At 35.4% G+C, this 20,952-nt stretch overlaps 2 protein-coding genes across 2 annotated transcripts; one reads left to right on the forward strand and one right to left on the reverse strand.

The window, feature by feature from the left end:
* Positions 1 to 92: 92 nt before the first annotated feature.
* LOC144848111 (uncharacterized) lies at positions 93 to 12,759 on the reverse strand. The gene is made up of 14 exons (XM_078704802.1): positions 12,692 to 12,759; positions 11,655 to 11,788; positions 11,002 to 11,120; positions 10,598 to 10,658; positions 10,030 to 10,090; positions 9,473 to 9,522; positions 8,836 to 9,045; positions 8,195 to 8,581; positions 7,586 to 7,646; positions 7,065 to 7,217; positions 6,500 to 6,741; positions 5,564 to 5,998; positions 1,867 to 5,195; positions 93 to 1,614 (listed from the first exon to the last, which is right to left on the reverse strand). The coding sequence occupies exons 2-14, from the start codon at positions 11,692 to 11,694 to the stop codon at positions 1,534 to 1,536; spliced, it is 5,229 nt and encodes a 1,742-aa protein (XP_078560928.1). The 5' UTR covers positions 11,695 to 11,788; positions 12,692 to 12,759; the 3' UTR covers positions 93 to 1,533.
* A 1,193-nt stretch (positions 12,760 to 13,952) lies between these two features.
* Positions 13,953 to 17,802, forward strand: LOC144847772 (uncharacterized). Its single transcript, XM_078704286.1, has 2 exons — positions 13,953 to 14,138; positions 15,131 to 17,802. The coding sequence occupies exon 2, from the start codon at positions 15,171 to 15,173 to the stop codon at positions 15,879 to 15,881; it is 711 nt and encodes a 236-aa protein (XP_078560412.1). The 5' UTR covers positions 13,953 to 14,138; positions 15,131 to 15,170; the 3' UTR covers positions 15,882 to 17,802.
* The last annotated feature ends 3,150 nt before the right edge of the window (positions 17,803 to 20,952 follow it).

Here is a 20,952-nt window from a genome sequence, read left to right on the forward strand (position 1 = left end):
ATTCATTAATTGTAGTGTTATGATTGGTCAAATACGTCCCTAGTGGGAAACAAGTTTCAAAGTTTTACTAAAAGCTGTAGAGACAAATAACTTTTAACCTTGTCAAGTTCCTTTTATTTAAAATTTCTATACAGTTTTGAAAAATTAAATATACACTATTTTCTACTGAAGTTATAATACAGTACAAACAACAAACTATAGGTCAACAAAGTAATGAAATGAAAGGTTTAACATACCATTAAAGAATAGTTACAGGTTTGAAATTGTTATTGTTCATTGTAAGATATAAACCTTTTGCAACAGCATTGAAAACTCCACTTACCCATGACAAAAGTGGAGTTATCAATGCTGTTGCAAGGATTTATAATAGACAGTAGAAATGTTATGCCTGGAGCTACCATTTAAGTTATAAGCTTCCCTCAGATATACTATACAGTGTATATTTCTATGGCTCCCATCTAAATCTGCTTGTACTATTGTGTGCAAGGAGCACACTATTTTTTTTACACTAGTAGCCCTTTCACATACTGTAGCCTAGCAAACTCCAGACATCGGGGTGTCAGGTGTTCTGTATGGTGTGCTCACCGGTGTGTTTGTTGGCCAATTTAGGGGTAGCCAAGGCTGTACACATGTACAAGGGATTACTCAACAAAGGAAAAGCTACACCTGCCAAGTATGCAAATGACCAAATGTCAATGAGTGAAACCGATCCAATTGGTAACATGTCAGAATAAGATGGCTTCGGTGCACTGGTACTATATAAAGCTATCTAAATTAACTATTATAATTCATTAGTACCATTTTTACCAGAATATCATTTTGGTACACATTTTGCAGAAAATATTATATGAATGTATCTTTTTACAAATGCTGACAGTTTTCAAATAATCTATTGTTGTAGAGTTGAGCAAGTCATAAACAAAAATTTAAAAAATTATCCGATGAGCCTTCCACAAATAAAAATAAATTATATGAACAACATATTCGCTTTATAAAATAATATCTTTATTTATAATATAAAATTTTGAACAACACAAACTCTGGCAAAAAAAAAGATTTCTGATATAAAACACATCATTCATAATGTCTATAAGCAGAAAAAATATTCTCTTCAAATTTGGTATAACTAAACAACTAGTATTTAAATCAGTAGTTCTCAACAATTTTGAACTGTACCCCCACCCTCTCCACCACTTGCAGGCTTCCACGGATCTGGCCTGCAAGCTAACCCTTTTGAGAACCCAGGATCCAAATGCTTGTTGGAGCAAGGCAATCTAACAACAGGACACTGAGCTCGCCTTGCCAAGATAGGAACTCATACCAGTCCTTTGATCTTTTGTCTGGCTGCGACAAATACCAATAGTACTATGTACATATTGTCTTAAGGAACTGATTGTTTTGCAGCCACAGACAAACCCTTTGATCTCCGGAGCTCAGCATCCTGTTGTTAGATTGCCTTGGTTGGATTATCTGCTATTAAACCAGTTAAAAGCAAGTATAAGATTTGATATACATCTTCCATCGACAATCTTTTCAGTCACAGTATTTCAAGCGTGACAAAAACTTATCAACATCCATATTCTTTGGAAATCCTTTCCTCTTCTTAGTTGATTTCTGTGTATAAAAAAGTAATATTTGTTATTGAATAAGATCTAAAAGAGGTGTTGGTATTTAGAAGTATTTCTAAGTGGAGAACCTCTCTACTGTTATTTTTGTCATAACATTTAGGTAATCCTGCCTCATTGATTTACTTTGTTCTGTTTTCATGTATGTTTTTTGTTTACAATAAAGCAAAATAAATGATATAATACCATAAAAGAAGCCCATCTCAAAAAAAAGCAACGCAATTGACGGTTTTTACTGTACCTTTTCAGTCTTTGAGTTTCTTTTCCTCTTTTGTCCAACACATTCTTCATTTATTTTCTGTTTCCTTGGACTTTTTTTTATCCCTTCTGTTTCTATTCCAGGTGTCACATTAGATATCATAGGTACTGCAGGTGTTAATCTAGATGATATTAATCCAAGTGTCTCACCAGGTGTCTTTGGTTTGTGAAGAGCAGTGGTATACAGCTGCTCATTTTTCTCCTGCAGAAATTTACTTGGGGATGACGACGCCATGTCCATCAGCAGTTGAGCTGCTTCGTTGACCTCTTGGTCAATATTATGACTAACATCTGGTGAGTTCAAAGTGATACAGTCAACTTCCCCAAATGACACATGTTTCATCTCTGGTGGTGCACTTTCAGTCTGCTTAAGTGAGCTTTTTAATTTCCTTCCCTTTTGAACAGGAGAATCTTTAAGTTTCTTGTTAGCAGGAGAGACATGCGGTTTCTTTTTGTTTTTAGCTGGAGAACCTACCACAGCTTGACACGCAGTCTTTTTATTATACCGTTTTCTTGGAGACTTGTTAGTCTTTTTCTCTTCCGGTTTCAATTTTCTTCCGGGCGATTTTGGCTTTTCAGTTGGTGATGCCTTCTTTCTGGGTGATCTTCTTACACTTTGTTTTAACTTAGGACTTTTGAAAGGACTTTTCTCAATTGTTGTTTCACATAAATCACTTGTACTATCTGGCAATGGTCTTTTTTTAAAAGGCAAATCTTCACGCAATTTTGTTGGTGTATTTGTCTTTATTTCCTCATTATTGTTTATGACAATACTTTTCTCTTCAGCTGGAGAATTTTTATTAGTCTTATTTGAAACTTGTTTCTTTGTGTTCACTTTTCTTTTTGTTTTTCGCCCTTTAGTTACTTTAACTTTGTCATCGAATGTAGGATCATTATCCTCAAAATCAAGAATTCGAATATGAGAGTGGCTAGATAAATCTTGTTTCCGCAACCTTACTCGACCTTTACTTGCACTACCTTGACTAACATTTGGAGAAGACTCCGAAGCCACAGGTGATTGTGAAGTATCAGCGTTCACCTCTTGCAAAGACGTAATGCCATCTAACGTTCTTCTTACCACTACCTTAACTGGTGTCTGAATTATGTTTATACATTCTTGAGAACTTGCCGTTTGTATGGCATGCAGATCCATAAGATCAATAGTTTGCAGTTTATTAGTATTCTTGTTTTCTACAACTGGTTTCTCCACAGCGGACATAAATGCAGAATTATGGGGATATTTTTCAGAGCTCACAGGAATCGGTCTTATTCTGCGCTTACCACGGTTTGATTTTTTTACTGGTTTGTTCAGTTTGGTAGACAAGGCATCATTTTCTTTTACTCTCAATGCAGTGAACAATTCTGATTTACTTGCTACGGACGAGATGATGTTAGATGCATTACTGCTTCCATACTCCAAATTTGATACATTTACCCCTATTTTAGTAGGATTAGATGCTACATTCTGGATAGTAAAAGATGACTCATTTTGGCTGAACGGTATAATAGAAAAATTTGAAATCTTGGAGAAAATATTAGAATCATCAAGACTGCTGCTATCTCCATTATGCGGAATGTATGAGATAGGAATTGGTGCTGATGCTTGTTCAGATGGACCAATCAAAATTGGATCGATAAGACAAGGAATATTGATTACCTGGTTAACTGAATTTAATTGCGAACCAGCAGGTAATATAGGCCTTTGTTTAAAATGTGTGGAAGCCTGCTGTTGCCACCTTTTCCGATAGTTCATCGAAGTTAGAGACTTTGTACAAGGTGTTGGGTTATCTGCAGAGCTCTTTGGACGAATAACAGAATTATGTGTATTCACAACTTCTACAGGACAGCTGTACACAATTTGCGGTTCAGACTTGTGAGAAATGTTAATTATGGGCGCCAATGATATACTTGGCTCAACTGCTGCCGACAAATTATTACATTGACCTATCTGTGCTTGTTCAGTATCTGCAACTTCATAGTAACTACCTGATTGGGCTGACATTTCTGATGGTTTTAATTTATAATTAAATTGAGCTGGGTCTAACTGAGCATGGTCAGTTTCTGCAGCAACTTCTGAGACTTCATAATAACTAGCTTCTGACTGAACTGGTATTATTTCTGCCGATAACTCTAATGGTCTTAAATCATGACATTGATCGGATTGAGTTTCTGTTACTGGAACTTCAAAATGACAACCACTTGAATCAACTGGCACAATTTCTGGTACAATTTCTGCAGACGCTTTGTTTAAACCATGACATGGTTCAGACTGAACTTGTTCAGTTTCTGCTGTCACTCCCAAGACCTTACAATCACAACTGTCTGTTTGAACTAGTTCTGCTGAAACATCTGATGGTTTTAGTCGATTATTACATCCAGTGGATTGAATAGATCCTGTTGCTGTTTCCACCTCAGATGGTTTATGTTCAAAACCACTAGTGGAAGATACATCTGTGTAACAACTAAGTTCAGGTTCATTGTTTTCTTGACTTGGTGTTGTATTTTCTTTCACCGCAACTTTTTTCTTTGGAGATGGCCTTGTTTTCGAAATCTGGTTTAGTTTTACTGGAGATCTAGATTCTTGCATAGCACATGCAAGAATACTAGCTGCAAAAGACACTGATGTTGTACTTTCTTTTACCTCTGAAGGAAGATCATTGGAAGTTGTTCTTCCTTCATCTTCATTTCTTGAAGCAGATTCATTGTCCGATTTTGAGTTATTGCAATAAAGATCTCTGCAAACAGACCTCGAAATAGTTGTTGTACATCTCTTGCCCTGCTGGTTGTAAATACTGTTCTTCTCATTTATTGGGCTAAATTCTGGAAATGTTTCAAAACATTTTAAAGAACTACTTGATTTGTTTCTTTCTACTTTGTCTTTCAAACCTTTGAGTTTATGATCATGTTCAGTTATTGTTGCCTGAACAGTGGTTTCTGTACTTGACTGTGAGTTCATGCCTTGTGTTTTGTTGTTTTTAGAAGATAAACACCTTTCTGATAGTTCAACGTTTTCTTGAGATAATTTTTTTAGTTTTACATTTCTTGAAATATGTTTTTCATTTAAATGAGGAATATCCAACATTGATGTTTGATTGGAATTAGTCCTTTCTTCAGAATTCGCATTTATATTTTCATAACAATTTGAGTCAATTGGTGAATTCTCTTTTGTTTTTAATTTCTTCTTGCATTCTTCAGAATCTGATACTTTAGGTACAACACTGTTAGTTTTTCTAGCAGTAAATGGTGAGGTTCGAGCACATGTTTCCTGTTTCTTTGGTGTACCCGTTGACATCATCACAATACTCGATGGTTCTAAGAAAAGAAAATATTTGTATGTAATGTGTATAATGTTTTTTTTATTAATATTTATTAAGACAAAATATAAATAAATATATAAACAAAACATTTATTTTGATTTAAAAAAAATTATTGATTAAAAACATTTTTGGGGTATAAACAAACCTAAATTACACTTTTAAGCATATATACAATGCAGTGTATGTGCCATGGATAGTACAAAATGTGTTTTGAATAGGTGTGAGTCTAAGTATAGATTGATCAACAACCAATAGACTAAATAATTTTTCACTAGCACCAGAAATTGCTTGAACAGGCAAAAATAAAGTTGATATCAAACATTACAACATGAAAAAATAGTAACAAAAACAAATTTATTTTACCTAAAACATCTTTTTTAGATGGCTTGCGTGATTTTCGCCTACGTCCTGAATTGTCGGGTACATCGCTGGATTCTTCCAGTGGTTTATCCAATAAGCCACTAGTGGTGGGCTTATCTGGCATGCCACTATTCGTAGGCTTATCTAGCAAGCCACTAGTGGTGGGCTTATCTAACAGGCCACTTCTGATGGGCTCATCTAGCAAGCCACTAGTGGTAGGCTTATCTAGAAAACCACTAGTGGGGAGTTTATCTAGCAAGCCACTAGCGCTGGGCTTATCTAGAACACCACTAGTAGAGGGATTATCTAACAATTCACTGACGGGTTTCTCTGGCGAGTTGGGTATCAATGCTGAATTACTGCATTCATTAAATAAAAATGATTTTGTAGGCGACAAATGCTGTGTGTTATTCATTTCATTTGAAGCAGAAACATTATCTGTGCAAAGGAAAAAAAAATACAAAAGCTAATAAAATAAATAATACATATCAATTTGGAGACTGTCTTTTTTATGGAACTGGTCTTGAAAGATAAAACATGGTAGTTTACTTGTCTGCACTCAAAGGAAAGAAAAGTTTAGAAAAGAGAAGCATGATTTTCCTGAGTTTCTTTCTTAAATAGCTAACCTGGATGCGCGACACAAAGTGTAAAGAAAACTGTTTTTCAAAATTATTGTTAACTTTTCTATACAAATGTGTATTTTTATTTTTTTAAAGTGGATTTGTAGCTTGGTGGTTAATGTGCTTGCTTTCCAATCCCAAGTTCTATTTCAACTCCACTCCCTAAGCCTCAAATAAGACTTAATTTATATTAATACATTATTTATTTATAAGCATAATACATTATAAAATAGTTTATCCACCTTGTAATTGGTGAGTTGCTTGCTGTTGGATGCGTATAAAATTAAAAAAATTAAAACAATAAAATTCATAAAATTACCATCTGTAAGTGACTTTTCTCTTTGATTTAGGTGTTCTTGCAAAAACTCTTGCTTACTGACGTTGAATAAATTAAACAAGCCTTCAAATGCTGGGTCAACTGTCGTCATGTTTACAATATCTTGAATGGTGTCCTCAGAAAGGTGAGCATCCAAGAAGCTGTCTGTAAACACTTTCCGACTTTCTACTTCTGGCGGGTCCAGTGGTTTGATAGGAGTTGAAATCGTTGGCTGGTTGTTCTCACTATATGAGTAAAGTTTAACAAAAGTAAATAAATAGTAATATCCTCATTTGGTAGAGTCGGGGATTACCCCAGTGTACTGGTCCATCTTAGCCTCCCTTGTTATGGACAGACAAATGAGTAACATCTGGTGGAAGCTTCATGATAATAGGCAGGTAAAAAGATGTTGGAAAGTATTCGTCCACACCTGTCCAATTAGGACTACACCCTGCGACCTCTATCTGACAAAGCGTCACAGAGGCCTCAAGCTTGAATAAGTTTAAATACCTAATATAATCATATATCTATAATATATCTTAATCACAAATCAAAATTGTTTACAAACCTTGGAAGAGCTTTGTTAATGTTTTCTGCCAGTTTTTGTTGTAGGTAGGAGTCACTAAGCAACTTTTCAAGCAGCATTGGAAATTCTTTGAGATCATCCTCTCCAAGGCTGATGCTCGTGCCATCCTCTCCAGTCTTCATGTTTGTATCCTTACTAAAAATGTAATGATAATGAGGTATACTATGGTCCTTAAAAAGGAGGAAATACAGGGTTAGTGTTTAAGGTCTAATTTGTGAATGTGTATGCAAAGCCCATGGACAGATGTGATGGCAAAGAGGCCTAAACTAGCCTTGCTGATGACTAGTTCTTGCACTTTTAGTTGAACCCCCACTACCCCTGTAACAAATCCTGGCTACGGGCTTGTGTATATAGACCCAATGTTCTTCATACAATTTAATGAGACTAAGGCACGAAACAAAGGCTGAGTATCAAACCCAAGCCTTACATGATGATTTGCTTGTTCTAATTCTCTAATGTAATTATTAAATTTCACCTAGGTAAATTGGTTGAGTTTTACTCACTTTTTATCTTTATCTGTTTGGCTGCCAATGACTGTGTCTGTATTCTTCTGGTTAGATTCAACTGATTTAATAAAAATTATACAATCAGATTTAGTAACACTCTACCAAGTGATTTCACAACAAAAACTTATTTTGGTTCCCACTAAGACGCAACGCAAGGTTTGAATAATCCATCGCTTGTGATTGGTCAAATTACCTGCGTTGCACTTACGTCTTTCTTGTTGTGTGGGAACCAAGCTTTAGTGTACACAAACTAATTCTATTGTGAGGGTATGTTTTCATGTTTCATTCTTTTCATCAACAATTCTGTTACTATTAACATGGTCACAAGACTCATCATACTTTGTATCAAATAGCAAATGGTGATAATTTTCATAATTTTCTTTTTTTTAAATTGTACTGTAATTCCAAAACAAAGAATGAATTGATGTAGCGTGAGAAAAAAAACAAAAGTAAAACGACAATAAAAACAATTCCGCAATGAGTAAAAAAACCTCTGCAGCAGATTTATAAGTGTATTATTTCATTGAAACAATTAAAATATTCTTTAAATAAATTATATAGAACCTTCAACTTGTTATTACTTGTAGTTGTCATAATAAAACTCACATAGTTTTTCTGGAGAAGCTTGAATGGGTGGGGAAGCACTAATGTAATCCATTTCTTGTACTTCATTTGTATATTGATTAGATGATTGTATACAACTGGTTTCCAGATCACCAAATTGATTGGCTGTCTGCTCAGGCAGTTGATTGGCTGATAGATGACTGTTCTGATTGGTTAATAATACTGAACTTTGATCATTTGCTAAATGAATATTATGATTGGTTACTGCTCCGGACTTCTGACCTCCTACCGGATCCAAAGTATCACTGCTAGATACACTCTCACTTGTAATATACTGTCGAGCATTACAAAAATGTGCAGGATCTACCACAATTCTGTCAACATTTGATGGCACAACAGGCAAGCCTCCGGATGGCAGTCGTGTAGTAGCTAAACAAGGAATAAATACCATAAATACTGATGGTTTACATTTACAGACTTTTGGTGTGTGTATTATGTTCCTATTATACATTTTGTAGGGCTGTATCCATAATAAATGAATCAAAAAGTTCAACGTCATCACATTTAATTTTCTTATGTAAAAGATCAAATGATAAAGTTTTAATAATTTAATGATTTATTCCAAGATGAAGGCATACTTGGCTGATTGAATTTTAAAATACAAGCAATGAATTACAATTTACCAGTTTGTGATTGTAAATTCCTAGATACATTGTTTGACCTCTGACCCGAATGGCTGGCTGTTTCAGGTGGGTCAATGATTACAGCGCCTGGTGGAATGTCAGAGTATGTAATCGTCAAAGGTACAACAGAGTTTCGTTTTTTTAACCTTGCAGCTTTAGCATCCTTCTCTTGTTGCAGGCGAAGCAATTGAAGTTTTTTCATAGCAAAGCCTGTATGAAAAAATAAATTCACAAAAACAACAACTTTTTACTGTAACTGTAACTTAACCTATGTCTAACTAAAACTATATTCACAATCAGATTGATATCATTTTTTTGAATAAGTGTAAAGCTGATTAAACACAAAGTAAAAAGTATTTTAAAACTATGCCACAAAACAAATGAAGCAGACATTTTCCTGAAAAAGTCCAACTCTTATTTGATTTGTACATATATAAAAGGTTTGGATAGCACACATGTAAGCTTAGAAACATTTTCCAGATCTGGTTAAGCTCTGTCCACACTATCAAACTTTATGTGACAAAAAAATGTGCCCATATGGACACGATGATATCATATCATTACCATATTTGGGCACATGACACTTTTTTCAAACTAGTTTGATAGTGTGGACAGAGCTTTAAAGACAATATCTTACATTGATTTCTTCCTTGAAAAGGTTTTAGGAACGCTTCAGAATTAATCTCACTAGGTAAAAGAACAAAACAAATGAACAGTTAATTTGTTATAACCAGAAATAAATTGCAATAAAGCTGCTTTCACATTTCATCTGGATTCGGTCCGGTGTCCTGGAAAATGGGTTCAGTGGTAAAGAATAGGGTTCAGTTTTAAAGAATAGGATTGTTTACACCAAATTTGTACGATTTGAATCTGTACCTGATTCAGACTTTGAATTTGGAGGGATTAATCAAAAAGTCATTTGTTTCCAGAATCATATGATTGTTTTCTTTTGACCAATCAACAGTCAGCATGAATGACCTCACTTGACAACTAATAACCATGGTCAACACTCACAATATTGTTATCAGGGCGCCGGACCGAATTCGGGTAGTAGTAGTAGCTTAAGAGTGTTAGAACAACCATGTAAGATTTAGTCATTAAACCTCCTAAAACAGCTTATGACTTTAGAACTAAGTCTTTTGTACAAAGTTTGATGGGGAACAGAACATAAATACATTATTCTAAATAACTTACCTTTCATTATGTAATTCTAAAATGTCCTGTTTATTTTTTTGTTGTTTCTTCTTTCTTTTTACTAAAGTTAAAAACACAAGAAGCATACACATTATAACAGTGGATTTAAAAAAAAAAAAAAATGACATCACACAATGTCTCACACGTCAATCACAACCTGAGTTTCTTCTTTAGTTTCAACCAAGTTTACTAAGATGACACCCTATTCGACCTGTGTAAAATGAGCTTTAGCTAAAAATATACCTGCCCTGCACATAAGATACTGTAAATTCACAGAAACATATAGTTGTACTATAATATTTTGAACACTGTTAGGATTTCAATGGCAAAGTTTGTTTATAGCAAAGGTCCAATAGTGGTGGTTTAAGACAATGATGATGTTGCAGTGTAGTGGTATTAAAACTATCTCGTTAAAACTCAAAATAATCAACATTGGCCGTTACATTGAGATCTCATATTTCACTCAAGTCAGTTGATAAAGAAAAAAGACTAGTTTTTAAAATGTATTTCTTTAAAAACATTTTTAATGTAATTTAAACCTAATTTGATCAACTCTGAGAATACTCACAGGCTAATTTGTTAACTGAATATTCATGCAGTACAGTAGTTAGGCTCTTGTCTGCTAGAGGCTGCAATATAATAAAATACTTATTATTAACACAATGAAATCAGTGACTTAAGCTCTGTCAGTCTACACCATTAAAATTTATGTGACAAAAAAAAATTATATATATATATACAGAATTTTTTTTGTAACTTGGGATCTCTGGATAACCAAATGTATAAAAATAAAACAGACAAATTTCTTGTTTCTGCCTCAAAATAAAATATTTATTATACTAGTACTTTCGACCATAGGTCATCATCAGGTACTGATAGAATATTGGAATAACCAAATGTAGATACATTTGAAAACCCCCTGGAATTGCATGGTGTACCGTAAACCTTACTTTACCATCGTTTTATTCTTACCAAAATATCTTTAATATCTGCACCATTCTGGTGAATGTAATCAGAAATGGCTGCCACATGATTACATTCTAGTAAAAATGTTTCACAAGACTTTTCATAGCCTTCACTTCCCAGATAGTCTGCAAAAGATAAACAATAAATAACCTGCACTTCTCCACTGTTTTGTTTCAAAGCTACCCTACAGATACAGATCTTTTATTGTCATATAAACCAAAATAGTACAGTATGAAATTTGTCTTCTTGTTGCGAAAAAGAATACACTCAATTAGCATTTGCAACACTTTTTCAGAAAAATAATTTTAATTCGTATGATTTAAATAAACCTCACTAAACAAGATTACGCTTGACTATCATTAAAATCATGAGGAATTTTGATTTTTATACGGAACTAGAAGGCATATTTCTGTGTCCTATGATTGGTCAGTCTTCAAATTTGATTGACATCTGCACACTTCTATACTTTTTTTTGTTAGTTATTCAATTAATTTCTAGGTCAAACTTTTCAAGTCAAGTTTATGGTACGGGTCTCCCGAAGTAGATTTTGCTGTTTTACCTAACTAAACTATGGTTGTAGAGAAAGTTATTTGAGTCGTTTGCATTGGAAATTTTACAAAAAAGTGCAGTATAAAATTATTATTATTGAATGTACATACCTAACACCAGTCTGGCAACATCAGCTGGTAAAAAAAGCATGGTGACAGTTTGGCTGCAATACAGGTACTGTAAAACTACTGTGATTTACTCACTTTAACATCACTCAGTCTCAATAATATAGTAACATACATTGCTATGAAAAGTAAAATTTGTATGCAATTAAATAACAAGATATACAGTCAGCAGTAGCACTGTAGTGTAATATTAATAGGCCTCTGATGAAATTAAGTCACTTCTCAAATAATCACACTTTTTAAAAGTCACCACAACCAAAATAGTGCTATCGGCCTGAGTGTATTTATTATTTATTTATGTGGCTTTATGTTTACCTTCCTGGTTACTTTGTTGTGTTCAAATTACACAGCATTTCTTGCACAATATAATTGCGCAGTGCATTTTGAAATTGCAGAAGACTGTCCGCAATGAATATCCTTGCATAATCAATGTCAAATTGAAGCATACAAAGATACAGTATTGCGGCGTACAAAGATTTTGCCGTTAATATATTCGCGCCGTTAATACATTCGCGCCGTTTATACATTCGCACCTCAATTTCCCGCGCTTAACCAAATTTAAAAACATTCACCAACTGTGTGGAGGTGATGATGAGAGTTGCTGTGATTGTGAATGAAGTCTTAAATAATTAATTCCAGCGATTTCAAATTGCACAAACAGACTGGGCTCTACTTTACAGTGTAACATATCCACCACCTAACAAACCAACCTCTACTTTATTAGCCTAGCTAGGGGCCAAGTTCTAGGCCTAGCCTATAGGCTACTTAGTTAGGCTAGACAGTACACAGTAGGGCACGGGCACCCAGCAGCCTCTCTTTTTAGGCCTAATAATAAATAAATAGGCCTAGACTAGGCTTACTATGGCTATATGATGTCTAGTAGTAGACTTATTAGACTACAGTTTGCCACAGAGCAGGCTTAAGCCTAACCTAAGCCTAGTAAAGTAGCTAAGCAGGCTTCTGAGGCTCTAGGTAGGCCTATTCCTTTTGAATTGACACCAAACTAACTTTATTTATTGTACCTTTTTCTGACAACTCGCGCGCTATTCTCCCGCGGCGGCGGTCATGTTGTTGTCTCGCGGTGGTTTTGTGTCGATTGCGCATCAATAATCTTAGACTATTCCATTATAATGTAGGGTTGGTCCCAAAACTATTGATTCATGGTGGAGGATTCCTCCAATAAAATTTTAAATTCTTTTTTTAATATAATTTTTACATCAACATCTGTAAATTGAACAAGTATGATCAATCTTATGACATTTATTTCACATTGATTTGATAATAAACACCAAACTTCCAACTTGGTAAAATGACATCGATTACGATTATACCATGTCAAAACTATAGAGGGCACTATTTTATTCGGAAAATACACAAAGCTATAGAGGGCGCTTTTAAAATCTAGAATTAATAATTAGTCTTGGAAAATGCGCGTGCCAACTGGCATTATTCACTTAATAAACAAACAATGCAGGAATTGATAATACTAACACATCTTACGTACGGACCTATTATTCTCTTTTATGTATCTATATATCTTGCTTTTGGCAATAGTTTGCTGAAATCTGATGAATTCAGAGATATGCTTCCCGTATTACAAACCCTTGAGAACTTTGAGATCTATCATTTCTTGAAATTTAGAAAATTTAAGAGAGATATAGAAAGTCCCCTATACCCACGTTGGTCCAGATTTTAAATAAGCATCATATTAACTAGCATGTACTTGATCTAATTTTACTTTTTTTGTCTCATGTGCAATAGGTACTCTCAATTTATGAATGTTAATAACTTTTTGCTGTGGTTAATTTTCCCTTTGTTTTTGTATGACTTTTTCGTGTTTGATTATTTTTTTTTATAAATTTGTATTACTATAATGCCTATTGATATTTTTCTATGTTAATGTTTTGATGTTTTTGTGTACTTTTTATACAGTTTTTATGTAAATGCAATACTTTCAGCTTCTGCTGCTTTTTGTATAATATATGTTTTTTAATACCGAAATAAATAAATAAATAATAAAAAGTAGTAGAATATAACTCCCTGATATATACTGTATATCAGGTATTTTTTTTATCCAACAAAATCCGGAGAAATACATTAGCGGTACGGGAGATACTCTGAATAAAAAATGTTGTGCAACATGTTAATTTACTACCAAAAATGATTTGCAATGTTATTAGCGTGTATATATAAATGAACAAAAAGCGGACGCATGAATAAACATCAAGAATTTACTTCACTTGACTTATAAATTTTACCTGACATGTATAATGACACCAAAAGCCCACGAAATTGGATCTAAAAGTGAAAAGCACAATATAAACCAGTCACGCTTCAACGCACACCACAACGATGTTTAGATTGAGATCGGAATGTACTACCAGTCAGTTGACAGCGTGATCACCCGAGGAGAAAAACTTTACACACATTTGGCGTCAAAAGTCAGGATAATTTCAGATGAATAGTATTGTAAGTCTCTAATACCTCTTTCTATATGTAGAATAAAGTAACATTGTTGGCGTTAAATAATGTTGTTTATTTAAATCAATGAGACCAGAAAGATGAATGGACTGGGCGCGGTGAAAGTAAGAGGAGATGAACTTAAAAGTTGGCCTCATTCCGTGCCCCGGATTGGCATCTCAAAGTGGCTGTTCGCCGTTATAAAATCATCATCTCGGCCTAAAAATAAGTTTCTTTCAAACTATTTGAATGTATATGTATGCAATGCGATAGTTTGATAAGTGTAATTCTGTAACTTTAGTGATTTTAAATGATTTCCTCAATACAGTACTTAACAAACAAGTTTATACTAAACTAAGTTATTCTATCAAACAAACATGAACTACCATAATACTTTTTGTTTACTATTCTTGCTGTGGTGGCACTGCCTTACAATTTCCTGTAATCGAAAATATTATTTCCTAAAGTTGAAGTATTTGTTAAATATAATGTAAAGGAAAAACATGTTTGAGAAGGAAGTACTAGAACGTTAAACAAGTATTCATGAATTTTGGTTAAAAAATTATTGCTAAACCAAAAAGCTTGGTTTTAATCTCTAACATTGGTTTTGCCTCTAATTTAGGAAAAAACGATGAAGAAATAATATTTGCATACATGTCAAAATCATTGTACTGCAGTTACTGCATTTTTTACTTCAAGATGAATTAATATTATGAGAGAATTAGTTTGTTCAATGTAGAAGTTTATTGGCTTTGAGTGAGAAGTTTTGTTTTGACGAAATCATTCACTGAAGCACATTTAATAAATTTGGTCCAAGTGAGAATTCTATAACTAAAACTTCAGTAAATAATTATTAATTATCAGTAAATAATTATTAATTATCAGTAAATAATTAGTAATTATCAGTAAATAATTAGTAATTATCAGTAAATAATTACTAATTAGATGAAATTAGAATAGATTCAAAAAAATGTATTTATGTTATTTTCAACTTTTTATAGAGTTTAAGTGGATTTGGATAGTGATAGTACAAAGATAAATATGCATTTCAAAAAGACAAGAAGTTTGCTACTTATACTTTGCTTGTGGACAATTTTAGTCGATGGTCAAGCAAACGCCAGGGCTAACGCTCCCCCAAAAGAAGAACCAGGTCACAACAAGCACCAGGAATATGTGATTTTTGCATGTCTTTCTGTTACTGGGATTTTAATTGCATTGGTTGTGTTAATATTATGGTTCCTTGTGGACAGGACCAAAGAACAAATACGTACAATTGACAAGATCTTGCCTGAAATTTTAATGAATCATAGACGAAAAAATAATGCTCGTGACGAAGAAGAAATGTTTGGGACGCTTACAGCGCACACGGAATTGGAATACAAGCGTATGACAAGTACGGAATCAAATAATAGGAACTCTGTAGAACTGACAGGGTTTCGCAAGTACGGAACATCATCATCGGCAGTGGCATCCGATCAACTTGATGTCGATAGATTTGAGATTGATTCCGATGTTCATGCAATGGATATCATTACAGTCGAGCCAACATCTAGGGGTAATAATCAGAGAACTCTAGTTGGGAATACGCCACCACCGTACAATTCGCCGCCTGCGTACGACAACCCCGTTGTCGTACAGGTGGAGGAAAATAACTACACAAACGGTATTGCTTTACAGCGGAACTCTTTGAATCTTGAAGATGATGCCAGGAGAAAACGATATAAAAAGAAATATTATGAAAGTAATTTGTAAAACTAAAAGTGTTTTTCTTCTTTTTATATTATGTTTTTAGTATACAAACTATTATTAACATGTATACATAGTGCCTATATAAGTGCCTATCATAATTAATTGAAATTGAATGCAATTTATTGATTTTATAAGTATTGAAATGCAGGTACTGTATTGTACATTCACAAATAAATAAGCGGCCCAATAGACATGAATTTGCATTGAATATTAAAAACGTTAATATCCAAAACTAGCAATTTTTTTAACATTTCTAGAGATTTTTCAAACACATTTGTATGTATGTATTTTTCTATGTCTGAATTTTTATTTGTTATACTGTATTTACTTTCAAAACAAGTTAACCTTTTAAAAAATATAAGATGTAGGGCATCTTGAAATGCTATCAGTGAGCCTAGGGGCTTTACTATAGTGTGTTATTACAGCTTACATCTTAATCTCTGATATGATTATGTCTTTTCCATGTTTGCTAGTTAAATTTGTATTACAGTACTTTTTATAAGAAGGCACACAAACAATTTTCCTAATTACACAATAAACTGAATTTATCATTATGTAAAGGGATTAAAAAATGTATATCAACAAACTAGTTTTTTTGTAGAAAAATTGGATGAAAAGATGTAGGCCTATTTAATGTTATGAGTAACAGTATACAGTAAGTTTATTTTGTATGTCAACTTTTATTTTTTTATACACAATTTAAAACCTTTTAGTTTTACAATGTATATCCCTTGTCACTTCTGAGAGAAAATATATTTTTCTTTTACACTAGGAATGGTGAAAATAGTCTCCTATAAAAAGTTAAATTGTAACAATAAACATTCTCAAATCACTTGTTTTCTAAAATTCTAGTCAAAAATGTATGATGAATACCAAAGATGATGAGTAATTGTTTGAATACAAAGGAATTTATTTATCACAAACCAGCTGTTAGAAGTTAAACAAAATGTTAGCTGAACCATAAATTGCACCTACAAATGGATTTAATCTGGGAAGTTGTTGACTTGTAGAGTAGTTTATGCTTAAAGATGTATTGTCCACTTGAAAAAAAATTCTTAAACATTTTTTTGTTGAATATGCCATTTTAATGTTAATAGTTATCCACTTTGACCAAAATTTGGATTTAAAAAAAATGTATTTTAACTGAAAAAACTGTAATTGAAAGCAAAAAAATGGTCAAATTGGCTGCCAGCTAATGGGTTTTTTGTTGAATTTAACCATTTATTTTGTCATTTTATAAGTGAAAACATTATTTTTTCCATTTTTTTTTCTATGGAAGTAACATACAAAATAACATATTCAAAGTCTGATTTAATTAAGCTTCATTTTTTATGTTTTTGGAGGACAATACATCTTTAAAATGAAAAAGCATGACAAATGTAACACTTTAATGTACACTCATATAATAATAGGAACCATCAATACAGTACATTACTTTAACAATTTCAAGTCAACGTTAAAGTTGCATTGAGTTTTCAAATGGTTACATTTTACCACTTTATCTGTAAAATTGTTGAATCTGGTTTAACTCAACAATCACAGTTTAAACTGTATATAGTATATTTATATTCAAATATTTAAATTTATATATAGGTACAGTAGATTTGCATTTAATAATAAAGGCTTTGTTTAATTACTAAGTTTCGCCTCATGTGTTTAGACGATTTAAGCAATGCTTAATGTTAAGAACCAGTGGCCGTATTCACCATTCACACTTAAGGCCAATTTACACAGACGAGCGGTAACGTTAAGTGTAAAGCATGTCCAATGTAGAATCTGTATCTATCTTGAGCGGACACCGCCCGTCCGCTCCGTGTTGTGTAAATGGTCATAAGGAATAACATAGATTCTATATTTTTATTATAAATTGGCCTTTAGGCTATTAGGGAAACACTTCCTTAAAATCCAAAAAATCTCCTATACAAGTGAATACAATTTAAAGGAAATATTTATTGAGTTAAGTGAAATACTTAATATTTAAGGGAAATATCTCACTTAAGTCACTGCATTTTACTATGGCCAATGACATTTTCCATCCATTCTTTCCAAACAATTTTCAGAATCAAAGATCATGAAGAAAACAATTATATAAAATACAAGTACAATAGAACCGCTGTTCAGGGGACACCCTTTAAAAAAAAAACTATATTAAGGAGATACTATCCCCTTATAAGGGATAATTATATTATAATAAGAAAAGAAAGTGACTTTCTTGAGCCCCGAAGGTGTCCCTGTTCTACTGTATTGGCCATAGTGTTAAAATATTTCCCCTTGTTCATTTCACATCAAAGTTCCCCCTTAATAGGGGCATCCCAATGGAGGGTTTCTAAGTTCCCCCTTAATAGGGGCATCCCAAAGGAGGGTTTCTAAGTTCCCCCTTAATAGGGGCATCCCAAAGGAGGGTTTCTAAGTTCCCCCTTAATAGGGGCGTCCCAATGGAGGGTTTCTAAGTTCCCCCTTAATAGGGGCATCCCAATGGAGGGTTTCTAAGTTCCCCCTTAATAGGGGCATCCCAAAGGAGGGTTTCTAAGTTCCCCCTTAATAGGGGCATCCCAATGGAGGGTTTCTAAGTTCCCCCTTAATAGGGGCATCCCAAAGGAGGGTTTCTAAGTTCCCCCTTAATAGGGGCATCCCAAAGGAGGGTTTCTAAGTTCCCCCTTAATAGGGGCATCCCAATGGAGGGTTTCTAAGTTCCCCCTTAATAGGGGCATCCCAATGGAGGGTTTCTAAGTTCCCCCTTAATAGGGGCATCCCAATGGAGGGTTTCTAAGTTCCCCCTTAATAGGGGCATCCCAAAGGAGGGTTTCTAAGTTCCCCCTTAATAGGGGCATCCCAATGGAGGGTTTCTAAGTTCCCCCTTAATAGGGGCATCCCAAAGGAGGGTTTCTAAGTTCCCCCTTAATAGGGGCATCCCAAAGGAGGGTTTCTAAGTTCCCCCTTAATAGGGGCATCCCAAAGGAGGGTTTCTAAGTTCCCCCTTAATAGGGGCGTCCCAATGGAGGGTTTCTAAGTTCCCCCTTAATAGGGGCATCCCAAAGGAGGGTTTCTAAGTTCCCCCTTAATAGGGGCATCCCAATGGAGGGTTTCTAAGTTCCCCCTTAATAGGGGCATCCCAAAGGAGGGTTTCTAAGTTCCCCCTTAATAGGGGCATCCCAATGGAGGGTTTCTAAGTTCCCCCTTAATAGGGGCATCCCAAAGGAGGGTTTCTAAGTTCCCCCTTAATAGGGGCATCCCAATGGAGGGTTTCTAAGTTCCCCCTTAATAGGGGCATCCCAATGGAGGGTTTCTAAGTTCCCCCTTAATAGGGGCATCCCAAAGGAGGGTTTCTAAGTTCCCCCTTAATAGGGGCATCCCAATGGAGGGTTTCTAAGTTCCCCCTTAATAGGGGCATCCCAAAGGAGGGTTTCTAAGTTCCCCCTTAATAGGGGCATCCCAATGGAGGGTTTCTAAGTTCCCCCTTAATAGGGGCATCCCAATGGAGGGTTTCTAAGTTCCCCCTTAATAGGGGCATCCCAAAGGAGGGTTTCTAAGTTCCCCCTTAATAGGGGCATCCCAATGGAGGGTTTCTAAGTTCCCCCTTAATAGGGGCATCCCAATGGAGGGTTTCTAAGTTCCCCCTTAATAGGGGCATCCCAATGGAGGGTTTCTAAGTTCCCCCTTAATAGGGGCATCCCAATGGAGGGTTTCTAAGTTCCCCCTTAATAGGGGCATCCCAAAGGAGGGTTTCTAAGTTCCCCCTTAATAGGGGCATCCCAAAGGAGGGTTTCTAAGTTCCCCCTTAATAGGGGCATCCCAAAGGAGGGTTTCTAAGTTCCCCCTTAATAGGGGCGTCCCAATGGAGGGTTTCTAAGTTCCCCCTTAATAGGGGCATCCCAAAGGAGGGTTTCTAAGTTCCCCCTTAATAGGGGCATCCCAATGGAGGGTTTCTAAGTTCCCCCTTAATAGGGGCATCCCAAAGGAGGGTTTCTAAGTTCCCCCTTAATAGGGGCATCCCAATGGAGGGTTTCTAAGTTCCCCCTTAATAGGGGCATCCCAATGGAGGGTTTCTAAGTTCCCCCTTAATAGGGGCATCCCAATGGAGGGTTTCTAAGTTCCCCCTTAATAGGGGCATCCCAAAGGAGGGTTTCTAAGTTCCCCCTTAATAGGGGCATCCCAAAGGAGGGTTTCTAAGTTCCCCCTTAATAGGGGCATCCCAAAGGAGGGTTTCTAAGTTCCCCCTTAATAGGGGCGTCCCAATGGAGGGTTTCTAAGTTCCCCCTTAATAGGGGCATCCCAAAGGAGGGTTTCTAAGTTCCCCCTTAATAGGGGCATCCCAATGGAGGGTTTCTAAGTTCCCCCTTAATAGGGGCATCCCAAAGGAGGGTTTCTAAGTTCCCCCTTAATAGGGGCATCCCAATGGAGGGTTTCTAAGTTCCCCCTTAATAGGGGCATCCCAAAGGAGGGTTTCTAAGTTCCCCCTTAATAGGGGCATCCCAATGGAGGGTTTCTAAGTTCCCCCTTAATAGGGGCATCCCAATGGAGGGTTTCTAAGTTCCCCCTTAATAGGGGCATCCCAAAGGAGGGTTTCTAAGTTCCCCCTTAATAGGGGCATCCCAATGGAGGGTTTCTAAGTTCCCCCTTAATAGGGGCATCCCAATGGAGGGTTTCTAAGTTCCCCCTTAATAGGGGCATCCCAATGGAGGGTTTCTAAGTTCCCCCTTAATAGGGGCATCCCAATGGAGGGTTTCTAAGTTCCCCCTTAATAGGGGCATCCCAAAGGAGGGTTTCTAAGTTCCCCCTTAATAGGGGCATCCCAAAGGAGGGTGTTTCTAAGTTCCCCCTTAATAGGGGCATCCCAAAGGAGGGTTTCTAAGTTCCCCCTTAATAGGGGCGTCCCAATGGAGGGTTTCTAAGTTCCCCCTTAATAGGGGCATCCCAAAGGAGGGTTTCTAAGTTCCCCCTTAATAGGGGCATCCCAATGGAGGGTTTCTAAGTTCCCCCTTAATAGGGGCATCCCAAAGGAGGGTTTCTAAGTTCCCCCTTAATAGGGGCATCCCAATGGAGGGTTTCTAAGTTCCCCCTTAATAGGGGCATC

This window comes from Antedon bifida, chromosome 7, assembly GCF_963402885.1.
Source record: "Antedon bifida chromosome 7, ecAntBifi1.1, whole genome shotgun sequence".
NCBI classification, from domain to species: domain Eukaryota; kingdom Metazoa; phylum Echinodermata; class Crinoidea; order Comatulida; family Antedonidae; genus Antedon; species Antedon bifida.

Coding starts and splice junctions, on each gene's coding strand:
- LOC144848111 (XM_078704802.1), bottom strand. CDS start 11,694: ATGCTTTTTTTACCAGCTGATGTTGCCAGACTGGTGTTAG. Junction 7,647..8,194: donor AGCTTCTCCAGAAAAACTAT/GTGAGTTTTATT, acceptor TTATTAAATCAG/TTGAATCTAACCAGAAGAAT. Junction 6,742..7,064: donor ATTAACAAAGCTCTTCCAAG/GTTTGTAAACAA, acceptor TTACTCATATAG/TGAGAACAACCAGCCAACGA.
- LOC144847772 (XM_078704286.1), top strand. CDS start 15,171: ATGCATTTCAAAAAGACAAGAAGTTTGCTACTTATACTTTGCTTGTGG.